The following is a 16,816-nucleotide window of genomic DNA, read 5'->3' as shown; positions in this document are numbered from 1 at the left end:
TTTGCCCAACATGGGGCTTGAACCCACAACTCTGAGATTAAGAGTCTCACACTCGTGTGAATGTAGCTTCAGAATAAGGCGGCTTCCTATGTTCTTATGGAGTTCATTGCAGCTCCATGTAAAATAAGCACCAAAAAAGCCAGGCTGTTATTACTGTTCCAGCTCTGTGGCAACAGATGGCCAAGGAAGACCAGTCAGAATTACCATTTAGAAAAGGAAAGAGAAAAGGCCACTCATTTGATACCACCCTCCCCATCCAGCCAAGCACAAAGGCATCATTACAGCTGATCAAATTCCAGACAGACAAAACATTCAAAAACGACTGGTATGGATAAGGTAGGTGGGCTTCAAAGAGTCCAGGTGTTTGCCCAAAGAAGCTTAGAATATAGGTGAGACAGCCAGAACCCACAGAGAGAAGGCAGCAAGGCTGGAGGTCAAGGCAGATCAAAGGTTGAGGACCACGGACAGCTCCAAATGAACAACTCACGCCAACAGAAGCAAAGGTCTTTAAATTATTGGTGTTAATTCTTCTTATTGGTAATTTTGTTTTATCTTTTCTGTAAATCCTGTTGAGATTTATTTTTTTTACAATATCATGGTGTATAAATTTTATGAAACAAACAAACCCTCTAGTCTGAAGACACACACACCTCTTTCATCCTGCAGCATGCACACCCTGGTGTCGCCAGACTGGTGATTTGTGGTGGGAGGCACCTGCTTCTTCAGGGTCAGGGAAGATTCTGTGACAGTCCAGGTTCTGAATCTATGGGCCCCAATAGTATGGGAGGTTCCAGCTCCTCATCTGGTGCCCTGCAGCTTCTGGTTCATTATCCATAGAATCACAGAATTGTAGAGCTAATAGAAACCCTCAATGCTCACCCAGCCCAACCCAGCAATGCAGGAATTACAGCTAAAGAATCCCTGGCAGATAGCCATCCAACCTGTGTTTAAAAGCCTCTGATGAAGGAGAGTCCACTTCTCTGATGAAGAAGAGTCCAACTCTCACCATTAGAAAGTTCTTTCCTATGTTTAGTAGGAATCTCCTTTCTTGTCTTTGGAGTCCATTGGTTTGGCTCCTACCCTCTGGAGCAGCAGAAAACAAGCTTGCTCCCAAGCTTCCATTAATCTGGAACACTGATGGATTCAGGGAGTCATGACTTCTTTGGGCACATGTGATTCCCCTCTGCCTCAGTCTGGGCCCGGTGTCATTCATTCTTCTTCTGCCACCAGGTTGCTGGCTTGCCAGGCAGCCAGTGTGACACATTCTCTCCAGCAATCCTGAACTCCCTAGGACAGAAGGCTCTCAGACTCTCAGTGCAGCAGATTGAGAACTGCATCCCTGACAGCATGCTAGCCTCTTCTCTGCCTTCCTTGAGCAAAGTTCAGGGCTGGGACCCTGAACAGGCTGGCGCCATCCTGGAGAAACTGTTCAATTCTGGATACCAGGTGAGAAGAACATTGTCCCCTTGCATATGAAATACATACAGCTGAGCAGGAACCTTGAGGAGACATGGGAGTGAAGAAAAACGTCTCACCTGGTACAGGGAACTTCTGCCAGAAGTTGAAGTTTTCTTGCCAACAGGAGCTGCCCATCGACAAATCTTGCCTTGGGGGAAGAGGTGTAGCTCAGTGATAGAGTATCTGCTTTGCATGCAGAAATTCCCAGGTTCAGCACCCCAATGGAATGACTGGGAGAGTTCCCAGTTTGCAACTCTGAAGAGTCCCTGCCAGTCAGTGTGAACAATGCTGAGCTAGATGGACCAATGGTCTGACTCAGCAGAAGGCAGTTTCCTATGTGCACATTGGCCCCTGTGTCTAGCAGGTCAGAATGATACTGATAAGAAATCGGTCCAAGGAGAAATGGGTCAAAAGCTCATATAGAAAGAAGAAAAATGTCCCGACTATAGAAGAATGGCAACAGGAGTTATTAGAATACTCAGAAATGGTGAAACTTACTGGACGAATAAGAAATCAAGACGATTTTTTTAAAATATAGCATGGAAACCATTTATTGAATATTTACAAAACTCTTGTAAACGAATTAAGACTTTAGCAGGATTAAAGTAAAAACATGCAGTGACAAAAAACATATATTGACTATCTGGGATAAACAATAAACAGGGTTAACGTGGAACTGCAATAAAAAACAGTATACTGTAAATGTAAGAAACCACAAAAAGGGGGTGGGGAGTCAAATTATGATGTGGAATAATTCAAATTTATGTTTTGTGTTTGTTGTAAAATGAAAATTTTATATATATATATATATATATATATATATATATATATATATTCATGTAGAAGTCCCTTAAGAACATGACTCAGTGTGGGCTTGCAGTGTCTCCTAGTTCCAAGCTACCAATTCAGTCTTCTGGGTGAAGTTGACTATTGGATGACCAACCTGGTTCCTACAGCTAAGAGTTTCCTATTTACAGATTCAGGATGGGCAGAGCCTTGCAGCACTTGGGAGTTTGGTGGTTGGGTTGAGCCACACCAGCCTGGAATCCATACCTGCCCAGGTGGTCTTGGACGCTGTTAAAGTCCCAAGCTTTGCCAAGCAGCTGGAGACTGTGCCACCCACTCTAAAAACAGCATTTGTGGAAAAGGTGAGGCCTTTCTTTTTCTTGTTAACTTACTGTAGCATTTTGATGCTATTATTTATTAAATGGTTTTAAAAAATTCTTCTGTTCAGCTAAAACAAACCCCCAGAGCAGCTTGCGATCTGAAAGACACAGCACAAAAAGAAAAAGGGGGTGGGAGGGAGAAGGGGAAAAATAAACTCAAGCACTAGTTCTTAGTTACAGGATCCTTGACCTGTCAGAATGGAAAGGTTTCAAGGAGAGGGGGAGCTCAAAATTTCCAGCCTTTCAGGAGAACTGACAGAGAGGCTTAATAATAACAGCTTTCATGTTTTTAAAAGCACTTCACATTGTAATCCTTTACAACAACAGCCACCTCAAGGCACATGCCACCACAGGAAAAATCTTACCACTGCCTGCACTGCTAAGCAACACCTTCCCCCATGCACTTCTTAGCTAGTTGACTTTAACACCAGCAGGATTAACCTCAAATTATCAATTGAATGATCCCTCCTGTTGCATTTCCAACCAAGACAACCCTGACAGGTGGGAAAATAGTGACTCGGTGAGCTTTGTGGACCAGTAGGTATTTTAACCTGGATCTTCCTAAGGCCACTTAGGGATAGGGGAGAATTTTGGTTCAGTTTTCATTTTAAAGTGATATGAGGGCCCTGATCTGACTTATTGCAGTTTATTGACACTGTGCTTTGACTCAGGGAAGGTGGAGAGCACCCCCAAACCACATTTGTCCATCTGCACACCCCTAATATTTATATTGCGATGGATTGTTCTCACACTTTTGCCTACCACCCAGGAATATGCAGATGAAGAGTCATCAATACATATTTTAAATAAACAAACAAAACAGCCACAATGGGCTAGATGGGACTGTCATCCAGTTCAGCAAAAGTTTGCCCCCATGAAGAATAACTTTGTTTTCTAGCTGGTTGCTGCTACAGCGGGATTTAACGACCTGGTGAAATACACCCCGGATGGTCTGGTTCCCTATATACCAAAATCACTGCTGGTCCCTGGTGACACGTTCAACATTCAAGATCTCAATGACAAGCCATGGACCCCAGAACAGGTGAGACAGGGAGATGACTCACCCTTATTTCCAATACCTCCTGGACATCAAGGAGGAATCACGTGTCCTTGTTATTAACGGAAATTGTTTATGTTCTTCTTGATTTATTCCCATAGGCTGCCATGTTGTTTCCTGATATAATCAAGAGGGTCCCTGAAATCCACAGGTATTGCTGACCCCTAATATTCTTTTTCTTTTTTGGTCTTTTTTCCTCTTTGAGGAAAAAAGGCCACATTTATTCATAGCACTCTTTCAAATGGGTGGCTTTATTGGAGGGGAATGGTCTAGAGAGGAGAGGAAAGGCCCACCCTTTAGCCTAGAGGGCACCGTCACTTAGTTGTAACCCTTGCAACCCAGCTCATTCTTTTTGGGATGCTGATGAGGACACTTCAGTGGCCAGTTCATTTTCTGACAAAGCAACTTGTCTGACCAGGCCAGCAGCCTCCTCTCTTCAATTTTAACCCTCACTGGGCACAGGATCCCAAGAATTGGAAGGGACTCAGGCCATCATCCAGACCTGGGTAGGCAAACTAAGGTCCGCAGGCTGGATCAGGCCCAATTGCCTTCTGGATCCGGCCCGCGAATGGTCCGGGAATCGCCTCGTGGATTGCCGGCGCGAACGTTCGTTCCTTCTCCCTCCCTCTCCCTCACACGGCGTGGCGGCGGCGCCTCCCTCCCTCCTCCTGGCTTCTCCCCGCCCTGCCTAGAGGAGGAAGGGGGCTGGGCTTTGTTAGTGCCAGCAGCAGCAGCGCTCGAGTGGCTGCCATTTTAAGCATCCCTTCTTCGGAGCCCTTTCGTGCTCCGCTCATCGTCCCTCCGCTGCTCACAAGACACAGATAAGCAGCCACCGGGGCTTGTGGTGCTCTTCCATAATTCCCCCCCACAAAAAAAATATAGTCTGCCCCCCCGCAAGGTCTGAGTGGTGGACCGGCCACTCTGCTGAAAAAGTTTGCTGACCCCGATCCAGACTGACCCCTCAAATCCACAACACAAGAATTAGTTGGCTCTGCCCCTGATCGAATTATGAGCCCTTCATATTAAGTATTTCAAAGGCAAAAGAGGAGAGAGGTTAGAAGATACCCCACCTCTCTTCTGCATACACATTCGACTGAGCCCCTCACTTTTTAAAAACCACTGGTGATGTTCTTCACAACTATCTATTCATTGCTTATGGTCCCTTGAATTTTCAGCCTATCCCCTTCCATACTGCAAGGTGTTACTTGTGCAGTCGCTGCTGATATGGATGATGAGAGATTCCAACAGCTACTCAACGTTCTGGGGCAGAAGAACGTTCAGCTGAGCGAAGAACAGGTCGGCTTCTTTGCATGCATCTTGAGGGCTTTTTTGAGATCAATATTTGCAAGTATTTTCAAAGACCTGAATTGGATTTCCCACCTCAGCTTTTATCCTTGCTGTGTGTTCTTGGGGATATGATAGTAACAGAATTGGGGCCAGTCATTCAGTTAGGTAGGGTAAGGAGACCACCTCAGGTAGCAGGTGATGGGGAACTTGGTATTGTTTGTGGGGTTTTGTTGGAGAGATTATTGCTGTTGTTGCTGTGGGTTTTTTGTATCTTTATTTTAGATCTTGTGATTTATGTGGAAGTTGTCCAGTTTGGTTGTATATTTTTAATTTTTTATTTATTTTGTTATTTTCTAGTTAGGTAGTGTGTGTTTTTTCATGTTGTAAACCACCTTGAGCATGGTTTGAACTGTGGAAAGACTCCATACAAATAAAATTATGTATGTATGTATGTCCCCACAGTCTGCCCTAATCTTCTCAGCCAGCCCAATGCCCTCAGGTATGGTGGCGTATGCAAAGGAAATCTTTTGGGGCTTAAATTTAGCAAAACCAGCTGCAAAACCAGCTGCAAAACCACCACAGATGGGTGCATTGTTGTTGTTTATTTTATTTTATTTTTAAGGGAAAATCCCCTCACCGTTTTCTGAAATAAATGACCTGCTTGTACTTCTTTCTACTTGCTGACAGAATGTTCTGGTTCGTTTTTCAGCTGAGCTGCTTAGCCAAGAGGGTACTGCTCAGTGGACCCCCAGAGGATTTAAACAACTACCCTAAAGACTTGTTTCTCTTTTTAAGGTAAATGTAGAGTAGTGTTATAAGATGTGGTGGGGTTGGATGATGCCCATGACTTCCTTCCAAGCTTGTGATTGTGTATTTGTATGGTTGGAATCCACCAGAGGGAACTACTGAACTGGCCGTACTAGTCTCTTTGTTAAGACATTGGCCCTAGCCGGGCTTGTAAGCACCCTGCTTTTACATGACTAAAGAGTGGTCGTTGCTATGGAGATGACTGGCTGGTGATGCTCTTTCAGGAGGAAGCGGGTTCTTCCCCACGTCCTCGTCTGTCTTGTAGATAATAGAACAAGAAGCCAGGGGATGCTCTTTTGTTTAGTCTGGCTGATACTGAGAGCCGGAATGACACAGAGAGGCTTGTCTTCTGCTGTGCTGAATCCAAAGCTATGGTTTGGGGAGACCCTCTCCCCCAGCAACCTAATGGAGAAGCAAGATCTGTTGGAGTACTAATGCTGTGAGCCCCTCCATCCTATCCTCAGGTTGTATATATGTTCAAATAAAACCACCATCTTAATAAAAGACACCACAGTTCATTCCAAGGAAGCCAGAAGTAAGCACTAGAACCTCTGAAATATTTTTGCCACTTGGAGACTGGGGTGTGCACAGCGGTATATTAAACACAGAGTGGGGAGAGTCAATCCATATGCACAAACATTCATTAATCCTTTCTTGTTTATAGGCCTTCAGACCTTGCAGCAGGTGAAAACTGCAAGGAGTATGTCACTCGCGTTGGAAAAGCCAATATTGATGTCCTGGAGAAAGATTCCCCACAACGGAAACAGCTTCTGTCAGAGGCGTTAGCTTGCCTGGTAAGTAAAGTATAATTCTGGCACCCTAGGCAGTGATAAAAGCAAAAGCATTTATTCAAGCTTGCGTCTGTGCCGAATAAGTGGCACTCTGGACCAAGAAACTTTCAATTTAACTCAAGAACACCCTGGAAAAAAATACGCTTCACAGCACAGACTTCAGTTTTATCTCTTATGCCCATGACCTCAATTTGAAATACAGTCAGTTTGCCAATAATCACCTGATATCACATGATAGAAGCTGGGTTTTATCTCTCTTCTCCAGACTGAAAAAATACAATTAGTAGATGAGTCAACTACTGTTCCAGCTTATTTACGTATTTTTATCAATGAGGGCCAATTTTAATAGGTGAAGCAGATTTTAGACTACTGAAGTCTTGGTGTGTTTTTCATGGGAAATTGAAAGGCTCTACTCAGTCTCAAGTTATCTCCCAGTTTCTGAAATATCTCATAATAGTACCTATACAGGAATACAGATAGAAACTAATTCGATGAAATATATTTGATTATTTGGTTAAAATATAGGTTATTAATCAACTTAATTTTTTTTAAGATGCTGATAGCTTCTCTTTTTAAAAAATTTACACAATTTTTTTACAAATGATTTTCCGTAGGACATCCATGACCTACAGGTAACCAAGGAAGATGCGGCAATTCTGGGCCACTTAGTCTGTGATCTTGGTGCAGACTACATCACAGCATCCGGCAACAATTTTCTGACGCAGTTAAATCAGTGCCAGTCTTTCACACCCGAACAAATCAAAGCAATCCAAGCTCTCCTTGGCAGTGGAAGAACCTCCTTTGGGTAGGATCACACTGCAGGTTTTGTTTTTTTGTTTTTGCTCTTTTGGAGTTTTCTTAATTCTCCTGAAAAGAAAACTGGTTGTCAGAAATCTGTCTGGATTGCCACTGAACCTAATTCATTTGCATTTGCTAGTGCAAACAGCATTTCAAAGCTAGAATTGTGGCGTTTTGACTGGAAATGCTCATCATGAAATGTTATATTTGCAGCAAAAGCTACGCTCCCTAAGAGGAAGCCATGCCTAACATAGATACAGAGTCAGTTTATAGAATAATACCTAAAAAGCCGAGTTAGGCTATTACCATGTCACTTACTGGCAGAAGCTTTCCAGGTTTTCAGACAGGAGTCATTCCTCACCCTTCCTGAAGATGCCAGGGTTTGAACACAGATGCTCCACCACTAAGCTACAGCCCATAAATTTCATAGCTTCAAAAGCCATGCTCTGTAGCTGAAAGGTGGGTTTTGCCTAAGAAACTGAAATCTCACACAAACAAAAAGCAACCACCAATTTACACAGTACAGGTTTCTTTTCACCATGGAATTATACTTTTTACACATGCAGAAATGGATTTGAGGGAGTAACTATGATCTTGCAATGTCACACAGGTTCCGCATCTGAAACCAAGGCTTTAAATGACAAATACTTGATGTTGGATCCTTTTGGTTTACTGCTTGCAAAATGCAAGTGTGCAACATTTGAATTTTTATGTTTTTCCTTTTCATCTTTAGTGGCATTGCAGTATTCCACTGGGTTATACGGCACCAGCAGGAGCAAGTGAGGGAGAGCAGCAGTGTTGCGAGGTTGGGGGAGCCTCTCTTGGTGGTGTCCTTCAGGTGTCCCAATAATACCAACCTAAAGCTTCCCTGATCACACTGCTGCCTCACCCGCAAATGCAGCACCAGTGGCAGGAGGGCAGTGCCCCTGCTGCCTTGTCCTCCTTGTGTTCTGCAGCTGCTCCTCAATGCCTAAAGAAGGAGAAATTATATTCTAAATGTCACAGACATTGCTTCTGATTGGAACATCCTTTAAACTCTCTCTCCGTGAAACTCATGCCCCTACTTCAGAGTTCCATGGTGTTGATATGTAGCTTGCTGATAATTTTCCATTCCCTTTCTTTCCACTCAGGCTTCCTTCAACATGGTCAACTTCTACCCTGGAAGAACTGAGTGGTTTGCTCCCTATATTTGATCATAGCATCCTACAAAGTATTCCTGCAGTAAGTCTCTCTCCCCCCCCCCCCCCATAATCAAGGGGAAGCAAAAGGGTATTTAAGTCTCTGTTGAAGTGCTGTGCTCTGGGTCGTGTTTGTTTGCCAGGAAAATAGGATGGGGAAATTGTAAGTGGGAATTATTGTGGACCTCACTTATCTTTGTCACAAATGTCATAAACTGAACCTAAGCAGCCTAGCCTCTTCAAGTCTTTATCTCCACAACTTCTTGTTCTACTCTATTTTCAAATTTAACTTATATACACTCTCTCTTCCAACCTTTAGTCAAATGCAAGGAGAGTGGACACCTTGTTAAATTTCTGTTTCCCTTTAACTGTCAAGCTCCTAGTCAAAAATGTTGTGCAAAACCTCCTGAGTAAACATCCCCTTGAAAACTTTTGAGCCTCCTGTGCAAAACTTCCAACTGTAAACCTTTATCCTTCCCGTGCAGGAGACTGCTAAAGCAAAAACCAACTGATATGTAACAACCAACCAGAACACAAAATGTTCATTAATGTTCCATCACTAGTGCTGCCATCTCATGATTCTTCATCAGTAACCATCTTTCATACGATGGGTCTTGTGTTTGCCGTGACTTTATACTGAACTGTTTGTAACTGCTTTGTGCAATGATGACTTTGTTAGCCATCTTGAAAGGTAAGGTGGGATAAACCTAACATCATCACCATTTTCATATTATTTGCTGCGGTATTCTGTTCTGAAAAATAACCATCTTGGTCATGCTGCCAAACCCCAAATCCAGAAGAAGGAAAGGAATCTATGCATTCAGTTTAACTAACTGAGAATCGCATAGATTTTCTAGATTTTACATCCTTCACCACATAGGTGTTTCTTTTTCCTTTTGCAGGGTGTATTAAAACCATGGCTGAAAGACTTCTTACACCATACCCATATGCCAACAGGACAGCTGGCGTCTGTTGTGAAAAACCTCCACCCCTCCAGGGTGAAACGTAATTCAGGTATACAGCAACACTGCTTTTAAGCCTGGAGCTATTCTCTGGTAGCATTGGAGCCAATTAACACAAACAGCAGATCCCATGATAAAGCTGTTACATAGGAAACACAGAAAGTTGCATTATACTGAGACAGGCTATTGGTCCATCTAGTTCAGTATTGTTTACACTAACTACCAGTGGCTCTCCAGGGTTTCAGGGAGGACACCTGAAGACATCAGAAATGGACCGTGGATATATGTGAAACAGATGCTGTTTATATTGCCAGACTTTAGATTGCCACTTCAGTTTGCAGTGAGGGGATTAGAGGGGGCATTCCTGAAGTCTTCTCCATATGACCAGAAACTCCTGCTAGGGACGAGGAAGAAATTCAGTTTGCATCTAAAGGCAAATCTGCCTAATTCGCCCTTTCCAAAACAACACACAAAGTGAAACATAGCCACCCTTCAAAATTCAGACTTCCCTGAATTTTGCAGTGCAGCAAGCTGGTCCCAAGCTACTAAGGGCTTGATATACTAACAGTAGCACCTTGAACTTTGCCTGGTAACAAATCAGCAGCCAGCGCAAAGCTCTGAGCAGACAGGATCTCACTCCCACCAGCAGCTGTGTTGTAGCATACGGCACTAACTGCAGCTTCCATATCAAGCACAAGGGAAGCCCCACATAGTTAATTGCATAGTTAATACAGGTCACAGAATTTAGCCTCTCTCCAAATACATATTTAGCAGAGAGCACCCTACAGCACATAGTCCCTGATTCAGAGGCACTATGCTTCTGAATCACTTGTGGCTGAGGAGCAAGAGGGGTGGACCTAAACAGACAGAACTTGGATAGGATCCAGCAGGGCTCTTCTGATGTTCTTGCATCCACACGGGCTTGTCAGTTGTGCAAGTTCTTCAACCCTGGTTAACTATTGAGTCTTGCCTTCCCAGGATGCCCAGCTGATAAGACCATAACACAGGAGGTGCTTGATGATGAGCTGATGCCTCTTTATTACGATAACGAGGAATTACGCCAGTGCTTGGATGACAAAACCCTGCAGGCCAATCTCAACAAGATCTCAAGTTATGCTTTCACTGAGGAGCAGTTGATGGTGCTTAAAGAAAAGCTGGACCAGGTAATTGATGTTTTGGCTTTCATAGTTTGCTAAGAGGGGCATGGAACTGGGGCTTGAGTTCAGCCATTGCTCATCTGAGACTGCAGGCAAAGGAGAGTGGTCCAAGCAGGTCAATAGATTGAGGCCTTGCATTCTCTCTGTCTCTCTCTCTGTCTCTGTCACTCTGCCCCCACTCATTCATTGAGGTGAATGAGTCACTGCCCCACCAATCTCAACCTGCCCTCAGCAAGCCCTCTCCCTGCCTGTCTCCTGACTAGGGAGGAAAAGTGGCACCGATTCCCTTTCCTTCCCCGTCTACCTGGTACGCCAGCCGAGACCCTACCTGCCTGGCACTATCTCGCCAGATTGGTGCATGCTTTGGTTATCTCCCACTTGGACTACTGCAATACGCTCTAGGTAGCCTTTGAAGGTGACCCGGAAACTGCAACTAATCCAGAATGCAGCAGCTAGACTGGTGACCGGGAGTGGCTGCCAGTACCATAATACAACAGTCCTAAAGGATCTTCACTGGCTCCCAGTGCATTTCTGAACACAATTAAAAGTGTTGGTGCTGACCTTTAAAGCCCTAAATGGCCTTGGCTCAGTATACCTGAAGGAGTGTCTCCACCTCCATTGCTCAGCCCAGACACTGAGGTTCTCCTTCAAGGGTCTTCTGCTGATTCCCTCACTGCGAAAAGTGATGTTACAGGGAACCAGGAAGAGAGCCTTCTCGGCAGTGGCACCTGCCCTGTGGAACACCCTCCCGTCAGATGGCAAGGAAATAAACAACTATCTGACTTTTATAAGACACCTGAAGGCAGCCCTGTTTAGGGAAGTTTTAAATGTTTAGTGTTTTATCATGTTTTTACTATTCTGCTACAAGCCACCCAGAGTGGCTGGGGAATCCTAGCCAGATGGGTGGGCTATAAATAATAAAGTTGTTGTTGTTGTTCCATCCTGCCTTAGTCTCATGCAGCCTTGTTTCTGTTATGCTCCAGTTCGTCCTCTGTGAAATGCCATGTTGTTTGCCTTGCTGTCATGAAATTATGTAACTAATGTAATATAAATAGTTAATTGTGTAAGTTAGGTTGTCAATATGTTATTTCACCCCATTAATTTCAGTGCAAAGGAAAGCTAATGCAACTTGCGGGGGGGGGGGGGGCATAATCAGTTATGTGTGGTTTGTATACTGAAAGCTGTAACACCAGCAAATATCGATTGAATTCACTTGATTTCTGTTCTGCACATGGGTTGAAAAAGTGAACACCAGCCATTTCCTCTCCCCTTTTCTTCGTCATCAGAATTCCCTAACATTCCTGCTTCTTACTTCCAACCCATCAGGGGTGACTCTGCCTGTCATGGCCTCTGGAGTTGCCTGTTGTTGATCTCCTCTGCTCTCTCACTCTCTTGTTCTCTCTCTGTATCTCTCTCTCTCTCTCTCTCTCTCTCTCTCTCTCTCACACACACACACACACACACACACACACTAAGGCAATCTGTCTCCTGATTGATGTGCGCTCTGAGAAAGGGCAAGAGGTGCTCCAGCAGCATTCACAAACACTGATTTTTATTTTGCAATCCCTATAGCTCTATCCTACTGGATATCCCGATTCGGTTATCCGTAGCATGGGAGGCATCCTCAGCCTAATGACTCCTGAGGATATTAAGAAATGGAAGTTCAACTCGCCAGACACCCTTGTTGCTTTGCTGGACAACGCACCTGATGATGAAGTGGTAACGTCAGCCTTAAAAGCACAGCCTCCCCAGATTTACTTCTTCCCCTCGTTTTCCAAACTAGAAGTTTATTTTGATTTTGTGAATCGCTTCCTAGAAGCAAAACATGAGGAAACATTTTACATGCGTAAAGAGGTGCATTTGGTTGCAAAGTTTTAGAGGGACGGCACTAAAATACACAGAGGTTATGATGCCTCTGTTCTCCTCTGCTTTTTTAACAGGTGGTAAAGTTAATGAGTGGGTGGCATTGTGGTCTAAACCACTAAGCCTAGGGCTTGCCGATTGGAAGGTTGGTGGTTCGAATCCCCGCACCGGGGTGAGCTCCCGTTGCTCGGTCCCAGCTCCTGCCAACCTAGCAGCTTGAAAGCACACCAAAAAGTACAAGTAGATAAATAGGTACCACTCCGGCAGGAAGGTAAACGGCATTTCCTTGTACTGCTCTGGTTTCGGTGTTCCGTTGCACCAGAAGCGGCTTAGTCATGCTGGCCACATGACCCTGGAAAACTGTCTGCTGACAAATGTCAGCTCCCTCGGCCAGTAAAGCGAGATGAGTGCCACAACCCCAGAGTCGTTTGCGGCTGGACTTAACTGTCAGAGATCCTTTACCTTTTTTAAGTTAATGAGTTGTTTCCCCTTCAGCCTACCCCAGTGCATTTTGGTGCCTCAGACCAGATTTCTGAATATTCAGAATACATAAAACGTTGCTAGAAGGAGCCACAATGTGGAGACAGCACAGAGCATTCATAAGACTAGTTCAGCCGACCAAAATCCACTGGAAAAGTCATAGAAGTTGGCTCATAACATGTTGGATAACTGAGCCACCCTACTTCAATATTGCCTGATTGGCAGTTGCTCTCCAAGGTTTCAGGCAGGGGCCATTTCAGGCCATACCTGGAGATGCCATTGAGGATTAAAGCTGGGACCTTCTGCATGCCAAGCAGCTGCTCTGCAACTTTGCTGTGGAACATAGATGCTGCCTTATGTCCATCTAGCTCACTATTGCCTACACTGACAGGCAGCAGATCTCCAGAGTTACAGACAAATGACATTCCCAGTCCTACCTGGGACCTTCTGCATGCAAAGCAGGTGCTTTAGCACTGGGCTATGGCTATTTTATCTGAGGGGGCATGGCCAATGCATGGCCATTGTGGTGAGACCCCTGAGAACATTTCCTTTTAGGACAACGATAGAAATGGTAGAAATAGTAAAAGGTCAGAATAGTACACTTAGCTGAGTTTGGGCTAGTTCATTAAGCAGTGTCTTAGCTTTGCTCATGTAAGACATACTTACAAGCCAATCTGTTTTGGGTTGGAAATTATTTCTTTTAGGCCAGGGAGATTATTCAGCAATATGGCAAGTCCGGAGGCCAGTTTGATGCCACAGCTCTGGATGCTGTTGGGGGACGTTACATGTGCTCCTTGACCCAAGGCCAGCTTAAAACGATCACAGAGAATGCTATCAAGTGAGTAAACTCCTTTAACACTCTTCATCTCTTAGCAAGAAAAGAGGTCCACTTTCCGCTTAGCAAATGGCTTCTCCACAAAGAAAACCAGGAACTGTAGTGAGGAGAGTCATTAAGAGACCGTAGTCCTCTCACGGTGCTACAATTCTCAAAGTTCCTTGGGAAGGTTATACCACTCTGGGAATTGTAGCTCTGGGAGGGGGAATAGCAGCCCCCTAACATCCCTAAGCACCCTTAACAAACTACATCTCCCAGGATTCTTTGAGTGAAGCCATGACTGTTAAAATGGTATCACAGCATTTTAAATGTATTGTCAAGTACGGGAGTTCCCCTCTCCCTTCTGGTGGTTCAACGATAAGAATTAATTAGCATTTGGTAGATTTATTGTCCTTTTATTACAGCATTATGTTGCAATCACAAACAGGCAACCCTCCTCAAGGATATCAGTTGCCTACTCTGAGTCCTCCCCACTTCCGCAGCAAGAAGTACACCAATGAGAATTTCCTCTCCCCCCCCCCCCCCGTGTCTCCTTTGTTCTCTGACATGCTTGGACCTCTGAGTTTGGGGGGAGGGAGGGGGGTCTCCCCCACTCTTGATTGATGTATCGCCCAGCTGCTCCCTCCTTTCTGGTTGCTTAGCTACTATCTCATAGCTGGGTAGCTCCTCTCTCAACTGAGCAGCTTCTAATATTCCCCCTCCTCTTCTGTTAGGAGCTGATCTCCCTGTGATTGCATTCCCAAGTCTTCCGATCGAGACCAGCCCCTGACATGTATAGTGTGCAGGTGGGATGGTAATGGGAGAGGCAGAATCCAGGGGTGCAACTTGATTATTAAGATCCTGGGCTTTGTGGTCTTCCAGCGTGGGCCTTTAGAAGGTCATGTGCATTACTTCAGTTTTATAGCGCACAATTTCTCTTCACATATTGTATTTTATTCTGTTAAAATTTGAATCCCATAGAATTCCAATCGTAATACAATATGGGAAATAAAAGATGCAATTAAAGTACAATTAAAATTCAATGTGCATATTCAGTGTAATGGATGTGCAGTCTCCTGTCATCACAAATCCACAAACATAAAGTGCATTGGGGTGGCCTCGGGCCAATTCCTGCCTCTCAGCCTAAGCTACCTCACAGGGTTGTTGTGGGGATTAAATCAGCCCCACCCTGGGGTCCTTGGAGAAAAAGGTGGGATGTTAATGAAATAATATACAGTGGTACCTCGGGTTAAGTACTTAATTTGTTCCGGAGGTCTGTTCTTAACCTGAAACTGTTCTTAGCCTGAAGCACCACTTTAGCTAAATGGGCCTCCTGCTGCCGCCGCACCACCGGAGCACTGTTCTCATCCTGAAGCAAAGTTCTTAACCTGAAGCACTATTTCTGGGTTAGTGGAGTCTGTAACCTGAAGCATATGTAACCTGAAGTGTATGTAGCCCGAGGTACCACTGTATAAACAAAATACTGGTGACCCATGGACCACAGTTTGGGGGGCCCTGGAGGTTTATAAACAGAGGTTGGATGGCTGTTTGTCAGAGACTCTTTTGCTGTGATTCCTGCAATGGACGGGTTGGACTAGATGATCCTTGGCATCCATTCCAACCCTAGAATTCTATGTTTTTATGACTGTATGACCTAGTGGGCTCAGCTCTTGGACCCCTTCATTCCAGTGAATAATAAGCAAAGCTGAGAGAAATGTGGAAGGGCTCAGAGACTCACTCACCTTTTCTTTCCTCTCCCTCCTTGCCTTTCTTGACAGGAGTGCCAAGACCCTCAACATTGGTGGGTGTCCTCAGACTACCAAGGATATCCTGTACCCAAAAGCCAAGAGGGCTTACTCTGACCGACACAACGAGTTCCCTGCTTACTATAACCTCATCAAGCCATACCTGGGTAAGTCACAGCATCATTTTCAGAAACACCTTTGCAGTCTAGGATGAGCATTGCAGTTTGTTGAAATGCAACTTGAAAGCAGCTGATCAGCTCATCCATTCGGTTAAATGGGGACACTGTCCCACTAACCTCAATCTGTCCTCCCGCCCACCTTCTTACTTAGAGATGGAAGAATTTGTCAATTTAAAACAAATGCTCATATTAGGGTATGTGCATGACAGCATAGTGAAAATAACATACAAAGATGCATTAGATTGGCGAAATTTTCTTGCAAGTATGCATATAGTTGTCACAACTGCATGCAACTCTTTATTAGGAGAATTTTGCACTAAAGTTTTGCACTAAAATTTTATGAGGGTGTTTTGTTTTGTTTTTAATAAAACTCACAAACTGATGCAGAAATGTAGATAATTTAAGTTTGGAAAAATGAGAAACCAAGAGAACCGAAATTGGTATATTTGTCCATCCCTAGCCTTGAACACCACCATTATGTCTGGTTTGGATCAAATTTTATTTCCTCAACATCCCTATTTGCAGGACTGAGAAAATTAAAACAATGTTGTGGGTTTCATGGAGGTTGGTCTGAATGATACCCTGAGCTCCTTCCAATTCATTGGGTGCTGTACTCAGTGAGGGTTAGAATCTAAGAGCAGAGGTTGCTGGCCTGGTCAGACAAGTTTATTTGTAAGACGGCAACCTTAGCCGGCCACTTAAGAGCATCCCAATAGAACGAGCTGGGTTGCAGGAGCTACAACTAAGTGACAGCGCCCTACAGGCTAATAGGTGGGCCTTTCCTCCAGCCCCCTCACCTAGCTGCTAGGCAGGAAAACAAGAGCCAGAGTAGCTGAACTGGAAACAGGCTAGAAGCTGGATACACAGAGACATGCTTGCTCTGTGCTGGATCCAAAGCTGGGACTACTGGAGAATTTAAAGACACCGTGAAGAGTTGGGTACTTTCCACATGTAAAGAGTTGCCTTTATTAGGGAACTTTGCAACTGAGTTCTAAACATAACTAAAAGATCTCTTTCATTGACTCAAGAAAGGTTGGCAATGTGTAACCATCAAGTTTTCACCAAGTTTTCTTC

At 44.4% G+C, this 16,816-nt stretch overlaps 1 protein-coding gene across 1 annotated transcript in view; it reads left to right on the top strand.

The window, feature by feature from the left end:
• LOC309329470 (mesothelin-like) overlaps positions 1-16,816 on the top strand; it is a 28,974-nt gene that overhangs the window by 3,502 nt on the left and 8,656 nt on the right. Inside the window, exons 4-17 of the mRNA XM_081840254.1 lie at positions 1,231-1,446; positions 2,436-2,606; positions 3,523-3,666; positions 3,783-3,832; positions 4,857-4,977; positions 5,678-5,763; positions 6,440-6,569; positions 7,181-7,371; positions 8,495-8,585; positions 9,445-9,556; positions 10,483-10,667; positions 12,234-12,380; positions 13,709-13,842; positions 15,597-15,730. Of these exons, the coding sequence (XP_081696380.1) occupies positions 1,231-1,446; positions 2,436-2,606; positions 3,523-3,666; positions 3,783-3,832; positions 4,857-4,977; positions 5,678-5,763; positions 6,440-6,569; positions 7,181-7,371; positions 8,495-8,585; positions 9,445-9,556; positions 10,483-10,667; positions 12,234-12,380; positions 13,709-13,842; positions 15,597-15,730 (1,912 nt within the window). The remainder of the gene's footprint in view (positions 1-1,230; positions 1,447-2,435; positions 2,607-3,522; positions 3,667-3,782; positions 3,833-4,856; positions 4,978-5,677; positions 5,764-6,439; positions 6,570-7,180; positions 7,372-8,494; positions 8,586-9,444; positions 9,557-10,482; positions 10,668-12,233; positions 12,381-13,708; positions 13,843-15,596; positions 15,731-16,816) is intronic.

Source organism: Podarcis erhardii (assembly GCF_964252035.2).
Source record: "Podarcis erhardii genome assembly, chromosome: 14".
Classification (NCBI taxonomy): Eukaryota; Metazoa; Chordata; class Lepidosauria; order Squamata; family Lacertidae; genus Podarcis; species Podarcis erhardii.
The sequence above is the reverse complement of the archived record's forward strand: the minus strand, read 5'-3'. Positions and strand labels throughout refer to the sequence as shown.